The sequence below is a fragment of the Orussus abietinus genome, unplaced genomic scaffold (genome assembly GCF_000612105.2).
Source record: "Orussus abietinus isolate OABI.00-Male unplaced genomic scaffold, Oabi_2.0 scaffold4, whole genome shotgun sequence".
NCBI classification, from domain to species: domain Eukaryota; kingdom Metazoa; phylum Arthropoda; class Insecta; order Hymenoptera; family Orussidae; genus Orussus; species Orussus abietinus.
Window position 1 is genome coordinate 2,470,364 of NW_019396014.1, and position 19,860 is coordinate 2,490,223.

Below are 19,860 nucleotides of genomic sequence, written 5' to 3' on the forward strand. Positions count from 1 at the left end.
AGTTTCTGAAAATGCGACAGCATAAATAGGTCAATAATGTGCGAACCGACGTTGTCCTCTGTAAACACACATATAAACGTTTACAAACATCATATACAATATATTTTCACAGTACATTGACGCCCGGAATACAAAACTGTAAAATTCACATTAGTGGAGAACACGTGTAAACCCGATGTCAGTATACTGCACTGTAGCTTTGTGTGAATTTGCGAAGCGATTGGCGATAACGAGCTTATAAATAAATTACAATAAGTAACATTAAAAGAATTACGTCGACAGCAGGGAGATTCTAGGGCCCGTGGATTAATCTTCGTCCTTGAAGCGGCGATAAAAGGACTGGACGTAGGTGAAGACACACTTCCAATCGGGACGGCGCATCACGACCATGTCCTCGACGTCCAACAATGGGGCGATTCCCGCAATTTCACTGGAAATTAAACGGTTACTCTCCAATGAAGACTGGTCGTTTAACGGTCAACTTACTCGGCTTTGGTAAATGCCAGCTGAAAGTTCTTCCTGCGGTCTTCGGGACGTAGAGAATCGTAATCGAAGGCATCCGGTCGGAAGTGATGGAGCAGGGCGCAAAATGCAAGTCCATCGCTCCAGCTGGTCGAGAAGTTCTCCAAGTGGACGTTCTGAATTTACGATATATTTCACTTACTCTAAGCATACGTCGGCATTTATTTCAATTGCTAACTGTAAGATATCTTCGCGTTACCTCGTATTCTTTAGTTTTCGAGCGACACCACGCCAGCAGTCGCTCTTTTATCTGTACCGCGTTGCTCTGTACAACGGGATCGGTGAACTTAAAGTGAAACTCTTTTCCGGGTGTCAGAGGCGTACTGTGAAAACGGGAATACATATTTTAGAGTTAATTCTTGTGGAAATTAAATTTAGAGACGAAATGAAAGCAACCGTCGACAAATTTAATCGACGTTGCCTTCATTGTTGTGTTTAGAGTATGTTTCTAATAATTGGTAGATTACCTGGGCGAGCGGGGAGCGCTGTTCTGTCGATCGAGCTGGCGAAACTTCGCAAACGGAGACATGGGCTTCTTGGGTGCTGAAAAAGGAAACGAAATCGGACATTAAGCGTCGACGAATAATCTCTAGCTAGGCAGAATTCGGCTCTCATGCTCGTAAACCCATTAGTGGTTGTATACTGTATCTAATTGAACTCATTAATGTGCTGTCTACGTGTGGCAATGGTGTCAGGTGCACTAAACTAAGAAAAAAGAAAGAAACTCTAAGAACGCAACTCGAGCAGCACTTGAGTTAATTCAGTGAATACCTAATTACTCGAAGGAGCTAATGAGTACATACCGACCGATCTCAGAAATTTCTATTAAAGTCCTACTCTCGCGTTTACGCAAATATGAGTACGCATTTATGAGCTTAATCAGAAAAAAAATGGGACTTTATCCAGGCCGTAGGAGAACCGTCGATCAGTTATTTCCGAACTGACAAACTCGTCCCTAAGTAATGAACAAAGTCATCGGGGCGTATTTTCTCGTGTTTATTACAGTAACAGACATATTTACAGCCGCAATTCCCGTTTACGAAAGTCGGGTCATCGGTCAAGCGCGATCCGTCATTTTGTTCATTTAATCGTACCAGTTGAGCGTAATTTTCTTGCGGTGCGCAATCGTTTTTAAAGGAAGATAGATATTAATTGACGCGCCCGACTCGTACGTCGAGGAGTCATTTTTCATTTGGTTTGCTTCGTAGTCTCCGAAGGGGGAAACCGTGTCGATGGGTGCAGAGGTCGACATTGCGCCACGCAGTGGTCGCGAAACGTCAGGAAAAGTCTTAGCTTTTAGTTTTGACTCGCTTCGCAAAATTTCGAACCTCCTCGCTCGGGTTAGCCGACTCGATCGAATCTCGCGGACGTAAAGTTGCAAATCGGTGCCAACGCATTCGATGATTTCTTTCGTTTTTTTTTCCACACACCCAACAAACTCAAAATCAAACCGGAGACGGTATCTCTTTTTCACACCAGTTCTGGTAGAAAAATGTAAAAAAAAGAGAGAGTCACACCTCGGTTAGTAGACTAGTCTCCTGTACTCTAAACCAGCGTAAACCAAGACAAACGGTGTATGTCCCGCGACGTCTCGCACGAGAGTACGGTGTACGTAGCCCTGCCGAGTAATTTCATTTAAAGGCGACGGAATCGATCGAAAAAATTCATCCAAGATGCGTTTCACTCCCGGTGATAGAAATTTTAAATTGTACCGACGAAATCTGTCCCGATGCATTTTTTTGCAACTCCCGATAAAACGCGCACGTTGCAGGAAAACGCATCGACGTGGCCGCAATCGCCCGACGCGGTGGTGCTGCTATCAATTTCAGGAAAGAGGGTACAATTGGAAAAAAAAACTTCTTAATAGTTTTTAAAAAATTCCTATCACCGCGTTGTCGAAACATTTTCCTGGGGATCAATTTTTCGAACGATGCGGATTTCGACCGTCGACGTCGCCATTGCGTGAAACTTCCGGTGGGGATCGTGCAGGGTGTAGGTGCCGAGAACGGTCGACGTTCTCGTCGCTAGTGGTGGCTTAGTTGGTCTAGTAGCTAGTCGGTGGTAGTAGTAGAAGAAATAGTGGTAAAAAGACTCACTGATCGTCGGGGCCGCCTCGAAAACGCACTAAAACGTCCCTCTAATCCGGGCTTGGGACACACACACCGGGCACGGTAACGAAAGGCAGAACGAAAAACAAAGTAGCGGGGGAAGAACCGAGCCGGGCTAAACCGGCGCGGAAGAGACGCGCCCTTTCTCTATCTCCCCGGGCGACTCGAGTTCTTGCAAACTATCGATAAGTCAAACGGTCGGTTGCGCGGAAAACCGGTCGCGAGGGCCACCCTGAAGATTTTCTCGAAGACGTCGACGTCGTCTCGGGAGGATTTCGCCTCCTTGCGGCTAACTCGGAGTCTTGATTTCAGGGTGCGGAGTCTTCGAGGCTTCGTATCGTTCGGACGCTGGGACGGCTCCAGGAGCGATGGACCTTCGGCTCCAGGAACGCGAGGAGGACGGAGAGTCGCTCGGCCGAAAACGGAGGTCAAACTGGAGAACGGAGAACGAGAGCCGGCCCTATGGCCCTGGGCGCGGCATTTTACAAAGGAGGTACCATTTAACGTGGCGATCGATCGGACCGACCAGCGGGGTCGAGGCTCAGCACCGCGCGTCGCTCCTGACGGTCTCCCTGAAGAGGTCGTCGAAGGCGGCGTCGACGTCTCCCAGCTCCACGAGGTTCCTCTCGTCGTACAGGTGAGGGACCGTGTGGCTCCTGGCCAGGCCGTTCTGGCTCCTCTTCGCGGGCCCCGGGCACCTCTTGCTCTTGGACTCCCTCCTCCCCGAGGGAGGGGATTCCCCGGAGCCCGCGTTGGTGGGACTGTGGAAGTACCTCTGGATCTTCTCCTCCATGCGCTTCACGTTGTCCGAGGTGGCGGCGGCCTCGAACTGCTTGGACAGCCTGAAGGAGGACGGGGACCTGGACTTGGGCGGCCGAGGCGGGGACTCCTGGACGACTCGAGGGACCTGCAGGTTGCTCTTGGACAGGGCCAGCTGGTGCCAGGACTCGGACTTCGACAGGACAATCGAGCGCGAGGGTCGACTGGCGCAGGACATCAGGTACTCGTCGCTGGAGTCGATCAGCTTTGCGCTGCTGCCGATGGGTCCCTTCGACTGGACGATCTTCGACGGACTCACCACGTTCACCTTCGGGGGCCCCCCTCGGAACCCGGACCTAACGGGCGAGGGACGGTGTCTGTTCGGGTTTCTGCTCTCGAAGATGCCGATCTTCTCCTGAGTGTTGTTGCTCTCCACGACGGGCTCGCAGGGCTGCCTCGGTGGAGTAAATCCGCGGGACGAGGCCTCCTGGACGAAGGGTACACCTTCCCTTCCGAGGGACGAGTCGAAGACGAGGTGCTTCGGGGGCTTCGACGTCGCGTCACTCTGCAGCTTCCTGGCCAGGTTCTGCTGCAGTAGGTTGTGCCTCTGGATCTCGTCCAGCGGGATCTCCCTCTTCCTCGGCTCCGCTCTAGGAACCTCGCCCATCTGCTGCGCGGTTTCGTCCGGGACGTCGCGCTTTTCTTCGGGCCCGAGACGGTTCTTGCCGGAAAGGGACTCCGTCGAATCTCGTCGCTCTTCGGGGAGCATCGACGCCTCCGGCGCTATCGTGGCTATCGCGCAGGTGTACCTCGTTACCACACCTTCGGGGCTGATGTCTTGATTGGCGATCTTGTCCTCCTCGGGAAGCACGACCTCGTTGGGGACGATCCTTGGATACGTTTCTTCGGTCCTGGGCACACCGGAAACGGATAACCGATCCTCGTAGTTTCGATCCTGGAAGACGTCTTGCCGCGACGCCTCTTCGGCCCCTCCTGGATAGTTTGCCTCGTAATCGGTTCTCTGCTTCTCACGGTTGCTCAGGTCGCGAGACGAGTGACCCCAAGGAACGTAGCTTCGAATTCGCTCCTCGTCCCTGCTTCCGGGATACGAACGATCGTTATCCTCGCTCGTTAAAGGGTAGCTCGATTTTGGACCATCGTCGGCATCCTTCGGCAAGTGGCCTTGGGACAAGCTGGCCCTAAGGAAATTGTCGATCGTTTTGATGGGATTCTGACTAGAGGAGTACGATCGGTACGACTCGTTCGGGCGAGAATAGTTGACCTCGAAATCCCTAGGGACGGGGTGGACTGAGACGCGATGTCCCACCTCTGGATAGCTCGTCTGCTCCTGATAGACTCTAGGATTGTCCACCGGATATCCGGGGTTACTCTTCACCGGGGAAGACGCCATCAATGGCTCGTATCTAGGACTCTTGTCGGAAACCTCGTAACCCTTTCCGATGTGACTCTCGGCAGGTGAGTGGGAAGGTGCCGAACCGCTCTGGGGTAGATTTGACATCCTGTTGGTGTCCACGTCCAGACTCTGCAGGGGGATAACCTTTGGGAAATTCGACTTGGGCGTAACCCCTTCGACGTCGGGACTCGTCCCCAGGTCCAGGGACCCATCTACGTTGGGCTGAAACAGGCCCTGAAATTCTGGAAGAGTTTTCTCGGTCACTGGGTGATCTTTGGCGGTGCCGTCCAGGGGATGAGGTCCGTTGTCGGGAGCAACGGGCTGAATCGTCTTGGTCGACCAATCGTTCCCGACGTCGGCATTCCTCGGCGCTGCGTCGAAGCATTTCCCATCCCAACCGGTCCTGGACTCGTTATCGATCATCTTCTCCGGCGTCTCGTCTAACTTGCTGCGCGATAAGGAGCTCTTGGGACTCCCATCGAGTCGATCGACGTTCTCGTATCGATATCGTCGAGGGTCTTCCTGGCGATCCTGGTCCTCGTAATACTCGCCCCTCCGGTGAAGCCCACCTGAATCGTTGTCCAATTTCTTACATGGTTTAGGATTTCTCGAAGACCACTGGTCCGGATTTTCGTATCGGGGACGAGGGCCTTCGGAGTGCTCCAGGTCGTCGTAGTATTCCGCCCTTTGGTGGACCACGCCGGGTCGATTGGATTTGGACGGACTCTCCCGAGAACCGATTCTCGACGGCGCTTTGCTTGACTCGGTTTGACGTCCGTTCGAGGCAGGGGCGAACTGCTTGCAAAACGACTGATAATTCAGGCGACCGTTCTCCATCGCTCCGTTTGTCCCGGGGATCGAGGACGGCGCGTTTCCGGATTTGACGTACTTGCCCTTGGTTTGGGGCGGCGGTGCGTTTCGGTTGCTCTCCTTGTCGAACATCTTCACCTTGGCCTGCAGGGTGCCGCCGGTCTCGGCGGTGGCCTCCAGCAGTTTGGGCTTCAGGAACTCAGGGACGAAGTCCTTCCCGGTCTTCTCGATCTTGCGGAAGGGAGAGGTGGGGGCGTGGGTGAACCCCGACGTCGGTTCGGCGGTCGCGTAAGGGAGCTTCAGGGATCCGACGACCACCCCCTGGTTCTCCCGGTCCTCGTTCGAGCCGGCGCGAAGTCGTCCGCTGTTGTCCCTGGGGCGCTTCAAGGGGCCACGGTCCTCGGGGGAGACGTCTCGCGGCTTGTCGAAGGTGGTCTTGATGTCGGCGAACCGATCGTTCCAGTTGCGGTCGGCCACGGAGGGTTGCCTGTAGTTGAAGTTCTTGAAGGGCAGAACGTTGGCGGCGGGCCCGGACTCGCTGTTCCTGCCGATCAGCGCCAGGAACTTGCGGTCGTTCTCGGTTTTGGGCTCGAAGGAGGGCACCGCCTTGGTCGTGCCGGCCAGGACCTTGTCCCCGACGCCGATGGGCCTCCTCAGGGCGATGCAGCCCTGGTTCCGGCCGTGGCCCTCGGCCTGCAGCTTCAGGTAGCTCGGGATGTCTATGGTGTTGGCCCTCTTGATCTTGGACTTCTTCGCGGAAAACTTGTTGCACCTGACCGGTAGTACCGGTAGTACCGGGGGTTCCGGCGGACGGAAGGGAGCGGCGAAGCTGCCGAACTCCTCCTCGACCCCGGGGCCGTCGACGAGACGAGGCGCCTTCGTATCGTCCTCGGGGGAGCCGTCCGGCTCCTTGCTCCGGCTCTGCAGCGACTGTCGGTGGTTGATGGCGTCCTTCACGTGCTTCTCGCGGACGCGATCGAACTGCCGCTCTGCCGTCCGCTCCGGGTGGTCCTGTCGAGTCGCCTTCGCGGGGGCGACTTGGGCCTCGTCCAACCGCGCGGATTCCGGGAACGGACGCTCGGCGAGGTTCCTCTCCTCCTCCAGCCACTTCCTGGCGCGAGCCAGCTCCTCGGCCGTGACGACGACCGTGTGCCGCTCCCTGCGCCGCCGTCGAGGTGGACTCGGACGAGGCTGACTCTCCTCCTCGGGGCTCTCCGGGATCTTCAGCTTCGCCAGAAGGTTCGAGACGAGCCGCAGCAGGTGCAGCTTGCTCGCCGGGTCCAGGGTGGAGCTGTACCTGACGAGGGCGCCGACGTCGGCGCGCCGCAGGGTCTCTCGCAGCCGCGCCAGCGCCGTCTGGATGTCGGAGAGCAGCAGGTCCTCCAGGAACTGCTGGTCCAGCGGCTTCGGGCTCTGACGGTCCATCGGGAGTCTGGGTCGGAGGTCGCCCTCCGAGTCGATGCCCGAGTCCTCCGGGTGCACCTGCTCCTCGCTGCTCCCACTCGAACAGGAGAGCTCCAGGGCCGAGCGCAGCCGCTCTACTAATACTGGCAATGAATTCCACTCACCGGGTCCTGCCGCTGGTCGGATCGGGCCTTCGACCCGATGGGGTGGCGAGGCCGCGACATTCCTCTCCGGCTCCCTGCTCGGAGGCGGTCCGCTCTCAGCAACGGGCCAAACTCCCCGTGCTCCATCGACTGCGAAACGGTGCAACCTCCAATTTATTTACTTATTCTATAGACGTTTACGTGTATTAGATCGCGACCGCTCCCGGATCGAATTTCGTCCAATCTCTCGTTTTTCAACCCGAATGCCCTCGGCTATTAATATCGCTCGGTATCTGCTTGCGCGCGGCAACGATACCGGCCGCTGCCCCCGATCGAATCGAAATCGACCTCTCGAATTTTTTCGACGCCCTTTCGATCGATCGGAAGCCCTACCGAGAATAATTTTCCCGAATGAAAATTGAGGTCTGACGCACCCTCGGCTGGCGGCGGTGGTTTCGCCGAGTTCGGGAAGTACAGGACGAAGCACATTAAAATCGTAATCTTGCTCGACGCGAAACGATCGGCTCGTCGGACGCTCGGAACCGTCGTGGACGATGGTTAACGTTAAAATCGGAGCACGCTCTCTGGGCAATCGTCGACGTATCGAACCTTCTTCATGTAATTCCGATTCCCATTCCGGGAGTAATTCGGTGACCTCCGGGGAAGATAAACAGAAATATTCCGCGTACATATCTATAGACTCGTCGATTCTAAGCGAGAAATCCACGGTAATCGAGTACCTCGAGTTCGAGTTTAAATTTAAAATAAACGGGAAATATTTCCCGTCAATTTCGGAGCCGCGATTAAGGGACTCGATGCTTGACATTGGACGAAATCCGATGCGAAAATAATTACGTTTCTTTTCTCCTCTGGTAACGTCGCCTGGCGCGGGTCTGCGCGTTATTTGGAAGCGGGAGTCGCTCTTTGTCGCACCAATAAAATAACCACGTTGTTAGAACACGCGCGGGCCTTTTTGTCACGTCTTTGCAATTACGCGGACGAGGTATTCGCCCGAATCACCGGCGAGGGATTTTGCGACGTGCAAGCTGCGAGAGGCGCAAGCGCCGACCACGAGAGCTTTGTGACGCGTGTCGGTATAGCCCGGTTTTATTTAAAACACGGGGATTCTCCGCGGATTTATTTTGAGTCGCCTCGCCGGCGTGTCCCGTGCGTCTACGACGAAACGAGACGAGACAACGAGCCTGCTCTTTGCACGGAAAAATTACGCCAAGCGTCTCGTCTTATCGAGCTCCGGTCGAATCGCCGTCGACGCCAATCTCGCCGTGATAAAATGTCACCCGAACGGGGGCGTTCCTTGAAAGGAAAAAAAAAGCTCTCCTTTTGGAAATGCCTAATCCGAGAGCGCAAAAAAATATCCTTCTTGGTTAGATGTGCATTTCGCGACGGGGATGGATGATCGACATTAGAGTTCTCTTCTTTTTCAGCGAACCTGATTTTGGCGTCTCAGACCTCTCTTTGGCTTCGGAGTCTTCTTTGTCCTCGTCCACTTCGCTCCTGGGCTTGCAGCTCTCGACGTCGGTGCTCTCTTCGTTTTCCACTACCAATTGAGGATCTAGAGACATCCGGAAAGAACGGGTCTCAAAGTACTTGGTTTGCAGAGCAAGTATGGTGGAGTCCTATGTTTTACTACCATTCGATATACCGATTATTAGCGGCGCGAATTTATTAATTTAATTTTCAGAAGACCTCGCGGAAGGCCGATAATTTATGGAATTGTTAATACCTCACCTTCTGCCTCCATGTCGACCGATCGTCCGGCGCCTAGAAAATACAGGAAAGGGCGGAAATTAATTAAGAGGTAAATTAATAATTGTCAGTACACGTGGTACTAAATGTTAGAGAGTATCGCGCGAACCGACGTTTCGTCTCCTTGATCTCGCATCGGTGTTCGCAGGTTTCGGGGTCGGCACTTGGGAGAAAATTCGAAAAATGCGCTCGAGGAGAGGGAAAGAATCCCGACGAGGGCTTTTAAATGCCTACGCAGATACTGGGGGAAGGCGGAAAATTCTTTCCTGCAGCGTTCCAGATTTCTACGCGAATGCTCCGGGGAGGCGGTGATTTACCGCGATTCCTTTCAAAAATAGAGCGGACATGTCGATACGAAAATCCGTTTTGGTAAGCTCCTTCCGCGAGGTAGGAAATAAACGCGTAAACCGTGATTTATAGGCGAACACCGAAAGCCTCCTTTGCTATGCGAGGCGCACTTTAATACTCTGCGAATAGCGGAAGACAACTTCAAACACCATTCTACATGCGAAAGTAAACAGCATTGCTCATCTAGCGGCTCGAATTGGCAGGCGGATTATTTAGCGTTAAAATAGCTGCGACTCGTTTTACGTAAACAGCGAATCCTCGCTAATTCCGTGGCTTACCGGCTCTTATAAGGAAGGGTCTATAAAAAAAAGGTGTCTAAAAAAATGTGGAAAATGTGGAGATGGGTGGAAGTCCTCCCTTTTCCCGTCAATTTGTCCGATCGTCTGGCACCGGCTTTAGCCCGACCTATTTAGCCTAAGCCCCGAAATAAGTGAATCCGAATGAGTAATGAGAATAGAATGCGGATACAAGAGCTTTTAACGTATCTAGGTCTTCCTTGCACTTGCACCGGCGTAGGAAAGGATCGTAGCATTTTCTCCCGGAAAATCCGAATTTTCCTCGGATTTTCCTCCTTACCCGATGGCGGCTGTTCAACGTAAAGCTCTGCCAATTCTCTCGGGAATACAAATGCTCCCCAGCGATTAAACGAGCGTTGAACCTCGACTTACTTTAGAATTGAATTTAGCGTATCAAATTTGGCGTCGCCTTAAAATCGGAGGTAGTATAAAGGCGTAAAATAAGGGAGGAAAAATGATACGATTTCTTGCGTCTCTGGGTAAAAAGTGAAAATAAACAATTAGACCCACAATGGAATCGTTCTTATGTCAAAATCATTCGCGGTCTGCCGGGCGGATCTCCCGCAAATTCGTGTCTTTTGACACGCTCGGTTAACTCGATCGCGGTTTACCGGTCTCGCCGTTTCCTCCGAACAAGTTCACTTTTTGCCTACAGGGGTTCGCCGGTTCCCGGCACGGATAATCCATAAAGATAATTTTCCCATAAGTGCCGAGGGCCTCGCAAAGCGCGAGAATCCGATCTCCTTTATCGGACATTTTGCTATCGTTAGTATCGTTACGTCGTTCGCCGTTCCGCATCGGCCAAAGCCAGGGCAACGTGGCCGATTGGATCCGCTCTTGACTGCCAGAGTTTATGGACTCCTAAGTCGTTTTTCCGCAATCTCCTATTCAGCCTAAAGAGCGCTAAAAGACGCTATTATCCCAATGGCGCGGAGTGGACTCGTTTTCCATGGAAACCGACTCGGCTTCTTACCCCGTCGAGTTTACGGACGTTTTGCGGGACCGTTTTCTCCACGCAGCCTCTCCACCAACGGAACTCTACCCGAGGAAACGTCTTATGGACGGATGTATATTAATTCTCAATTTTTTACCGCCCATCTAAACGTGAATTTTCGCGAAAAGAAAATTTTCCGTGGACCCTGCAGGGCAGATTTATCGAGAGAAAATTCGTCGCTGGACTCTAGTCTTCTAGTTAATTTTTTTTTTCGATTTTGAAGCAACCTCCGGTGCTTGGGTCGAAGTGCGACGCACGATGCAGAAACGGGAGAAGATGAAAGCACGCGGTGGTCCCTGCACGCGGGACTACGGTAAACGGTAGCGAGTGCTCGCGGGGCCACGGGGCCGACTTCTATAAATAATTTCATACATTATGTACCCACCGACCGCAACAACCGACAGCAGCCCTCTGTTTCGGGCGCACCGGGAAAATATTCAACCAAAATGGCTCCTTTAATTGGGAAAAGGGAGCAACGCCCGCCGTGCCGGCACGTTTTCCTCGTCGCGGCGAACGTTTCGGCGAAATCCAGGATTTCCCTTGTAAGTTGTGCAAACGCGTCTGGAAAATCTCCCGCTGGTTTTCCGAGATGACTGCAAGGGACAAGAGTCTCGTTTAGGGGGAAAGTCGAAAGTTATTAAAATCGCGTGAAAGGTCGAGGGCGCCGGTCGTGGCGGCCGCGAGATTTCTGGACTTATTAACCTCGATTTTTTAAAATTGGTACGTGCAGAAGGACGAGCACTTCGTCGCCGAGAACGCCTTCGACCTCCACTCTGCTATTTTAGCTCGACCTGACCGAAGACCGCAAGAAAATGATGGCTTGCTCGAGTACAGGTACTGCTGGGCCATTTGCCATGGCCGTCTTTCTCTCGGCGTCTTCCTCCGAGGCGAGGAAAGATTGTAAAATTCCATCCGATGGAATGCATTAGTCAGTGGAGGTTTTTCTCTTTGTCCCGTCTAGAAACCTTGTCCCGGTCTTTTGTCTCAGGCCCGTGTGATTTGCACGATAGAGAAGTTAGGGCATCGTGCCGAAAGCGAACGAGGAAAAGCGCTAACTAGAGGATCCGATTCAACGAATTACTGGTAATTGTTGGAGGTACATCGATTATCGAATTCAACGGAAGAACGATTAAGTACAAGACGTGCGGAATTGGGCTCGCCCGGTTTAGAGTTGGCCATCAAAATTGAAATTAAATCCTGAAGATGACGTCGGTGCAGTCAAGGCCAATCATTCGAACTCGCGACGCACGCTCTAGCTACATCTTCATCGACTCCGAAATTCTAAATTTATTGCAATGCCCGATGCCGCGGTTTCTAGGAAGAGAAGTCCTGCCAAATTGTCCGAACGTTCCCAATTTTGCTAATAATTCTTCGCATCGTTCTCGTCCACTTACGATTTTTTCCGATATTTTTTTCGACTTTCGAAAAGAACCTCGCGTGCTTCTTCATATTTGAGGAATAATCGCATTATTAAATGCCGACGTTCGCAGCCGGTCCTTGAAAACGAGGATAAGGTCTTTAGACCAAAGACGTAGAAAGCGTCTCGCGCAGTCTACCGTGTCTAAGATGTTAGTCGAGACAATGGCTCCACGTTATCTCCATTTTATGCAAATTTTCGGCATTTAACATGACTTTATATAAGCCCGGTACATTACCATATCGGAGGTTACGTTGCCGCGGGAAAATGGATTCGACGATTCTTGATTTTTTTTAGAAAGAATGGTGAAATTCAGGGGGCACGTTCCACACCTCGATCTGAAAATGCAGGCGACACCGTTCGCGACGGCTCGTGAAACTTCTTTTTATTAGCGCTTTAACGAGCGTGCCAGGGGGTAATTCCCCGTAGTTACGACTTAATTGTAAGGAAACGGTTCCGCGGCTTCGTTTCCTCGCGGCAGCTGCGCGTCGCGGGCTTTTTCTCGCGGCGCGACGCGCGTAGATGGGAAACCGTGCCGCGCAATTACCATTAATGCCTTCAAACTTGACCGACCGTGTACGATCGTCTTGGATTTCGAGGATAACGTCCAAGAGAGCCAAATTTAGATACCAATTCTCGAGTACATGCCCGCGTCGCATATTCAAGATGGCGGCGCCGCCGCGTCGGCCTTGCCAAATATGGCGGCGCTCGCGTGGCCTAGAAACCACTTCCGACAGGCCGGTTCCGGTGGACCCGGTCACGTGCCGCCGGGTCAGGGTAGGTCGATCCTCCCGAAGGCCTCTTTCTCAGGTCGAAAGAAAATATCGAGCAGTCGCCGCCACCTCCGCGGGCACTTTTTCAAAATAAGCCGGCACTACCCGTCACTCGCAATATACTTAGAAAATGATCTACGACCGCGCGTCGTTTACGGGCATCCGGCTCGCCATATAGGGCCGCGCTCGCGTTGCCCGGAAGGCACTTCGGAGCGCGCCGATCATCGGCAGGTCGTTAATAATTCCTTTTTCGAACGCGTTACCTGCCGGTCGCTCTAACCTTTGGTCCTACGCGTCCATGGCGATCCGACGGGACAGCGACCCTGGCGGCACTTCCGTTCGAGCCGGCCGCCGGCAGGTTAGGTTAGGAGCGCGACCGGATTAGGCGACTGGAAATGCGTTACCTTCGAGGCGGTTCGAGGTAGAGTTCGAGGTAGTTCGAGGCGGCTCGAGGGCTGCGGCAGCGGCGGTGGGTTTTGGGACCGACGTGCCGAGGCGACTGCGCGCCGCGCGGCTCTTCGCGCGGCCGGACTCCTGGTGTGCGCCGCGCTAAAGTATGGCATCACTTCAACCGATTTAGATCTCCGAAAATAGCGGAGTTATTGCTGTTACCTCAGGCCCCGCGCGTACGCACCTTGATTTCCCGTAAATGAACCCAATGCCGTGCCGGATATGCGCACGAAGACCGGCCGGCGTCGCTGGGCCGGGCTTCCGGGTGCGCCGCATATTTTGCGCGCGCAGCCCACCCGAGCGGAACTCGAGCGGACCGTCCCTCTTATGGGATCCAACATGGCGGCCGGACCGACCCGGGACGCTCGACGGCTGCTCCACTTAAGTACCCTTTTACGTCCCTTTAATTACTTCCCAGGTTTCAATTAATCATATTCCCATTTTTGCAGGTGGAATACACCTGGAGGAACCTCGATCGTCCGATATAGGTTAGAAACGCCGACCGCGGCGAGAGATACGAAAACCGTTAACCGACTCATCGTTGAAACGAACAGCCCACATCGCCCCCGTAACGAGGAATAATTTTAATGTGAATTTTCTCTGTAGCGCAATTACGTGGAGTTTCAATTTTTTATTTTAATCCGAGGAACGTTAAGCCCGCGGATGTACGCTCGTACGTACGTTCCGCAATCCGGCGACTCGTTGACGGACCGATCGCGATTTCGGGAATTTCAATTTCAACACGCGCGGTACATGCGCGTACGCACGTGCGTAATGTCACCGCATGGCTCATTAATAGTGGTAGAAAGGAAAGCTCGCCGTTTTTTTTTTTCTTTCTTTCCCGAAGCGCGTTGCGCAAACGAGACGGTCGTTTAATTGTTGTATCGGTAGGCAACGATCGTCGCCGAGCTCGGTCGAGTGTCTCGAATTATTTATCAATAACTTTGCCGTCCTCTTTTACAGTTGACGAGCGTCGCGTTCGATCACCTCGAATCGTTGCGATTCGACGATTGCAAGACCGCCGAAAGAGAAACTCCGCACCGCGGGATTCCGAGCGAAAAGGAAGAGCGAGGTACGCGAAATGTGCAATCATAAATTATCGAACGCCTTTGTTTCGGAAGCGATCTCGAGCTTGCTGCGAAATCCAGCTAGGACGCTCCGTTGGACTCTTCCCCTCGAGGAGGGTTTGTTTTAAATCGTAACTATTACGCCTCTCGCCAAGGCAAAGGCCACCATATTTTTAGAGATTAGGAACGCGTCCAAAGAGTCGGCTCTCCCGCAAAGAAATGCTTTCGGCCTTCCTTCGGAGCTTAAACGTATCGATTCCGCCGACGACTCCGCAACCCAAATGTGCTCCTTCAATGACAAATTCCACCGCGAGTCCGCGGTCCAGAACCGCTTAAAGCGTATGTCGACATCTACGCATGTCAATATTTAAAATTCATATGCGATCCGATAAGTCGCGGGTCCAATTTCTGGAAAACCAAGCTATCCTCAGTTTCTTCTTGCAGGGAAAGAAAGGGCCGTCCAACGTGGGGCGAGAAGGGACCGATCGACGTTTCCGAAATCCCCGGTCGATCTAAATCGACTCGCCTTACCGACAATGGGTACACCTCTCGTGTGGTGCCTCCCACCTTTCAGCACCGTTCCCTCTCCTGACGCTCGGCGGAGGCCACTTTCAACTGGAAACCTGTTAACCTACTTGAGCCAGTCTTTGAGCTACTTTTGCCTGAACCTGATTGTCGATACACCGACTGCAGGTGCACGTGTGCATGTGGGTGTGCCCGGGCGAACCAAATCGGACCATATCGAACCGTATCGAACCGAAATCCAGCCCCGAGCGATTCCAAACCCAGCGAGTCTCGTCGAGCCGCACCTGCGAGGAACCGGCGAAACGGAGGTCGAGGGGGCGATCTAGGCTCTCCTTCTGGATCTTCTGGCTCTTCAGGGCCCGCAGGATCTTCCTCGTCCTCGCCTCGTTGATGCCACGTCTATTCCCGATCCCGAAGAGCGATACCATGAGGTCTCGTCGATCCCAGGGTCTCCAAGATCCTGCAAAGTCCCTCTTGGTTCCGGCTCCGAGCAACACCTGAACTCTTCACCTGCGGCAGATTATTTCAAAGGGTATTCCAGAGTCGTTCTACGTTTTATCGAGGGGGCATGACAATTGTAAAAGTACGATGGAAGATTGTGCCGACCGTGCAGGCTAATGACGTTGCCAGGCGTGCACGCACCTATGCGTGGGCGGTTGCATGAAAATTCTACCTCGAGGATTTCACTTCGTTGGAAAAATAGAAAAGTCATTACCGAGATGAATCTTGTGAGTTCGGATGAGGATTTCTTGGATACGAGAACGAGCGGCCGCGTCGACTGGAATGTGGTTATGGGGTTGAGAAAATTTATGACGGCGGTCGCTTGGCGAGGCCTGTAATGAAATCGTGTTTATTGAACACGAGCTTACAATGGAATAGGCGTTTAATGATAGTAACCGTGCTCGTCGGAGCGTTTAGGAATCTAGGCGGTGGAAATACGGTTCGAAGCCCTGGTGAGCTGAAAATCGTAAATTGCACCTCGACGGTCCCATCGTTTCTGGGATCTCTTTTTCCGATATCGAGTCAAGCTGTAAACCTTCCCCTGACCTTTTTTGGAGATTGAGCCTAGCCACGATTATTGAAACGCTAACGATAAATGGAGGAAATTTCGATTTAAGAAATTACTAAAGAATGTTAACCATAAAGGAATGAGAATTATTCAGCGGTGGACTCGATTCGGAAGAGAGAACGGGGAAAATTGAATTTCAATACTATTGCAGAATTAATGAATTGTTGAGTACAATCACAGTCAATTAGGAGAGATTCTCACGTCTCCTCGGATAATTAACGACTCTTCCCCGAGTGCCTCGGCTCAGACTTTTACCAATGAATTATTCATGCGTTACTTGGTGATTTTTTTATGCGTGCTAATTTTTGTACAATTAATTTCGTCCGTTTAGGAGGAAAGATGAGGGGCTGGTTTGACGCCTTCCGCAACGACGGTGGCCCAACTTTGTACAGTTACAGTAATCGCACGCCGGTTACAGGAGACGTCAATCTAATCACCGTATTCGTGATATTTTTCACCCTATTGGCGGCATTCCTGATAATCTTCCCGGGCATTCGCAAGGAGGTGAGTCATTAAATAAATACATTGCCTAAATAATTACGGATACAGTTAGCACCGGGGCAGGATGGGCTTCCGGTTAATTGAACCGTATTTGCCAAGAGTAATAAACATTACGAGAGTAAATAATACAGTTGCATAATATCGCGATAAGCAAGCACTCCTGGGTGGTCGTTTATTAGCTCGGAAGCTCGCGAGTAAACGTTCCTAGTCAACGTATCTTTTTTTCTGGGTAGATTTTAATAAAATATTCCATTTTAAAACGAACAATTGTTATTCCAGAAATTGGCAACATTTTTGACCGTCATCCTGAGCCTTGTCGTTGGAACGGCGATTCTGGGTTCGTAAAGTGCATCTACCAAAAATCGTGTAATTCGTTAATCCCTTTTCGTGGTGTAAAAATTAATGTAATAATCGTAGTGGCTCAATACGGATCAACATGGCACACAACCTCCTCCAACATCGTCAGTTCCTACAGCGCCTTTTCGAAGCAAAAAATGGCTGCGGAAATCGGCGGCTACATTGGCCTGATGCACATTAACATAACGTATCGACGTAAGTATGAACAAGAAAAAAATATTTTTTTTCTGCCATTTTACGAATTAAATTATTTCCAATTCTTTCGTATGCAGTCTCGCCGGAAAATAACGACTCCAGCGACGTGGAGTACAACGAGAGATTCTGGTGGAGGACTCCCACGGAAATGTCGGAGTCCTTCAAGGAAGCACTGTACAGAGGTGCTCCATTTCCGATAATTTCGCTTGCCGAGTACTTCAGCCTCCATCAGGAAGGTTTTTCCTGGGGCAGCAAGTATCGCGAGGCAGGATATTATTCCTCCATAATGCTGTGGTGAGCAATTCGGCGATGTACTTTCCCCCTGACCGATCTCTCGTGAAAGCGAGACGGTGAAATTTGGGTAATGGACATTTATTATTTTTTTTTCTTTAAGGGCTTGTTTCGCATCCTGGTTGCTGATGATGCTGTTGCTGATGGTGGTCCCACGGTACGGAGCGTACAATATGATGCTCACTGGGTTCCTCATGCTGATGACCAACCTGACGTATTGGTCCTTGTTGCCTTGCGAACCTCTCGTTGCCCACGTCGATGGATCCATTCTCATATTCAATTTAGGGTGGAATTACTGGTTACTCTTAGTCGCTGGTGAGTACCCGCCAGCTGCCGAAAAGAAATACGAATGATTAATTATGATTTCCTTTCCCTTCACATTTTTGCTTATTATTTATTAACGTAACTTCAACGAAGAATGCTTGCGAAAATGGCGTCGCGGACGAGAAAACGTCTTCCTTGGACCAGAGGAGGCGGTAATGAGTGTTACACGGGCCGAAAACTCCCGCGAACAATTTTAACCACCTCGCACATGCTCCTTTCGACTCCGGTTAATTAAGCCGGAACAGAATGTGCAGCATTTATTACTTGGCTTTCACTCGCTTTGCAGAATAAAATTAGTCGAACCAGCTCGCCCGGCCTTTCGTTCCGTCGAGCCAGCTTTCGCGTCTACCGAAATAGACTTTTCCCCGCGATTCTCTTTTTTGGAGCTTTTCCGGAAGGCCGGCAAAAATCCCGCCAGGCCCATCGGACTTTCCTGTCGTTTATTTTGGTCAGGGAGCCCGTTGGAACCGACCTGGTTTCTCCGCGGAGAATTTGGAGCAGATGGGCTTCGCTCGAGACATGCGGCTCCTCCAGTCGAAAACATTGCACATATCTTTCCTCGAGTAAAAAAATGAACGGATTATTTTTACAGTTCATTTTATTCGGCATAAATTAAGTTCCGGTATCTCTCGATTTTTTATCCTAATTAATCCATCCGATTCCGAAATGTCAGGGTCTCATGGCGAGTCGATTCTTTTTCCAGGTATCGGGTGTCTTTTTGCTGGCATCGTGATCACAGCCATTGACCTGATCTTTCCGCATCAGTTCTCGACGATATTGGAGGTGGACCACGACACGCCTTACGATCGGCACGTAATCATAGAGGAGAGCTTTGACAGGCGCAACACGAAGCGGAAATTGGCGAAAATCGAGGACGCCTTCGGCGACCGAATAATGAGGTCTCCGTGACTCCACTAAGCATCGAATTGGCGAATCGACGAATCGGCTAAGGTCCCCCACGATCGGGCGGGAGAAATTTCGGAAAAAAAATCGAAAATTCTAGTCGATCGCGTAACCTGGAACGATCCAACTCCGCTCTCACTCGGACGCGATTATAAATATTTCATTATTTATTCAAGACCTTCCTACGGTTTCTGGGTAGCTTTTCATTTATTTCCCATCCATAAGAAAGTCGTCATCGAGGTTAGAAGCAAGCCACAGCCTCTGTCGAATGCAGAAAAAAAGTATAAAAATTCGATCGACCGCCGAATCGCGCGCGAAAGACGAATTAACGCGACCGGGCGGCTGTAAACACGATTTCGACTGTATATGCATTATTTATTGGGTGAAAATAAATGCTTGCAAGGCGATTAGGACGGGTTTCTTCACATCCATGTCCAGAGGGGACGACGGGGATCGTCGAAATGAATTGTTTGCTATTTAATGGTCGAGGGCTCGGAGGAGTCGGTGCGGGCTGAGAGATTTTCTTCATTTTTTTAGGCAGTTGTCGTCGAAGCTGGGAAACGGCAGAGAGGACGAGCAGGGTGTTATCAACCAGGCGTACACTTCCCACGAGCCGTCGGAACTCCACCAGGACTTCAAGGACGGATCGAACAGGTGCAACTGGTCTTACCCCTTTCCGCCCATGTCGCGGAGGATCGCCACCTGATCTGCTGGGTTGTAATTTTATAGGACACGTACCGTCGCGGCTCGGATTGATTTGTGATATGTACATTTAATAAAAAAAAAGAAAAAAAATATCCATTCAAGCGTCGTGGTCATTTCTTACGTTTGCTCACTTTTGTATTTTTTTCAAGGTACCTGGCTTTTGCGGATAAATGGGAGATTTCACAGGTGCTGTTGGTCTTCCCAGCAAGTCTGCGGAAACATGAAATAATGAAATGTTTAAAGAGAAGAGAGGAATGAAAAATGATTATTAATGGACCCATCAAGGAGCATCGTCGTGGAACCTTTGCGGTCTCTGGCCACTCTCGAATAAGTTATTTTCGAAAGGCAACCTTGCGGAGACTTATCTCTCTTTTGTGAAGCCGAGGAGAGGCAGACGTGAGTCACACCTTCCCCGCAATTTCGCGGACATAAAAGTCCCTAGTCGATTGGCCCATCCAAGGCCTGCTGGACCCGACATCCGGGAGGGTTACCTGTGAAAGATGAGAATATGTCCCGCCTTTACATCCTGTTCGACTAGTTATGGACGATATACTTTCGCACATCGTAGGCAATAAGACCCCGAGCAAACCTGATTTTGGACGCCATGCGGTTGCCAGGTACACGGAAGGAATTAAAAATTGAATTAAAAAACCGCAGGGTCTATTGCCCGATCAAAGCTCCGAAAAATTCCAGAATAAATGAACGCCGCCTCGACATA

General features: G+C 51.5%; 3 protein-coding genes across 17 annotated transcripts; 1 reads left to right on the forward strand and 2 right to left on the reverse strand.

Annotated features, from left to right (window-relative positions):
* Window positions 1–73: 73 nt before the first annotated feature.
* LOC105695575 (smoothelin-like protein 2) lies at window positions 74–3,140 on the reverse strand. Of its 2 annotated transcripts, none has more exons than XM_012417250.2 (5): window positions 2,619–3,140; window positions 990–1,065; window positions 722–845; window positions 487–638; window positions 74–430 (listed from the first exon to the last, which is right to left on the reverse strand). In XM_012417250.2, the coding sequence occupies exons 2-5, from the start codon at window positions 1,049–1,051 to the stop codon at window positions 307–309; spliced, it is 462 nt and encodes a 153-aa protein (XP_012272673.1). In that variant the 5' UTR covers window positions 1,052–1,065; window positions 2,619–3,140; the 3' UTR covers window positions 74–306. The 2 variants fall into 2 exon arrangements, with proteins under 2 accessions (XP_012272673.1, XP_012272674.1); XM_012417251.2 differs by lacking the exon at window positions 2,619–3,140 and adding an exon at window positions 1,326–1,442.
* LOC105695569 lies at window positions 1,498–13,277 on the reverse strand. 13 transcript variants are annotated; one of them, XM_012417232.2, is made up of 5 exons: window positions 13,160–13,260; window positions 10,951–11,158; window positions 8,910–8,942; window positions 8,611–8,733; window positions 1,498–7,310 (listed from the first exon to the last, which is right to left on the reverse strand). In XM_012417232.2, exons 3-5 carry the CDS (start codon window positions 8,920–8,922, stop codon window positions 3,172–3,174), a joined length of 4,275 nt encoding a protein of 1,424 aa, XP_012272655.1. In that variant the 5' UTR covers window positions 8,923–8,942; window positions 10,951–11,158; window positions 13,160–13,260; the 3' UTR covers window positions 1,498–3,171. The 13 variants fall into 13 exon arrangements, with proteins under 13 accessions (XP_012272655.1, XP_012272657.1, XP_012272656.1 ...); XM_012417234.2 differs by lacking the exon at window positions 13,160–13,260 and adding an exon at window positions 13,036–13,127; XM_012417233.2 differs by lacking the exon at window positions 13,160–13,260 and adding an exon at window positions 12,221–12,501.
* A 1,916-nt stretch (window positions 13,278–15,193) lies between these two features.
* On the forward strand, window positions 15,194–19,837 carry LOC105695572 (dual oxidase maturation factor 1). Of its 2 annotated transcripts, none has more exons than XM_012417245.2 (8): window positions 15,194–15,329; window positions 16,198–16,370; window positions 16,647–16,704; window positions 16,785–16,919; window positions 16,997–17,213; window positions 17,314–17,525; window positions 18,238–18,343; window positions 18,975–19,837. In XM_012417245.2, exons 2-8 carry the CDS (start codon window positions 16,206–16,208, stop codon window positions 19,141–19,143), a joined length of 1,062 nt encoding a protein of 353 aa, XP_012272668.1. In that variant the 5' UTR covers window positions 15,194–15,329; window positions 16,198–16,205; the 3' UTR covers window positions 19,144–19,837. The 2 variants fall into 2 exon arrangements, with proteins under 2 accessions (XP_012272668.1, XP_012272667.1); XM_012417244.2 differs by having other exon boundaries at window positions 18,238–18,433; window positions 18,975–19,836.
* The last annotated feature ends 23 nt before the right edge of the window (window positions 19,838–19,860 follow it).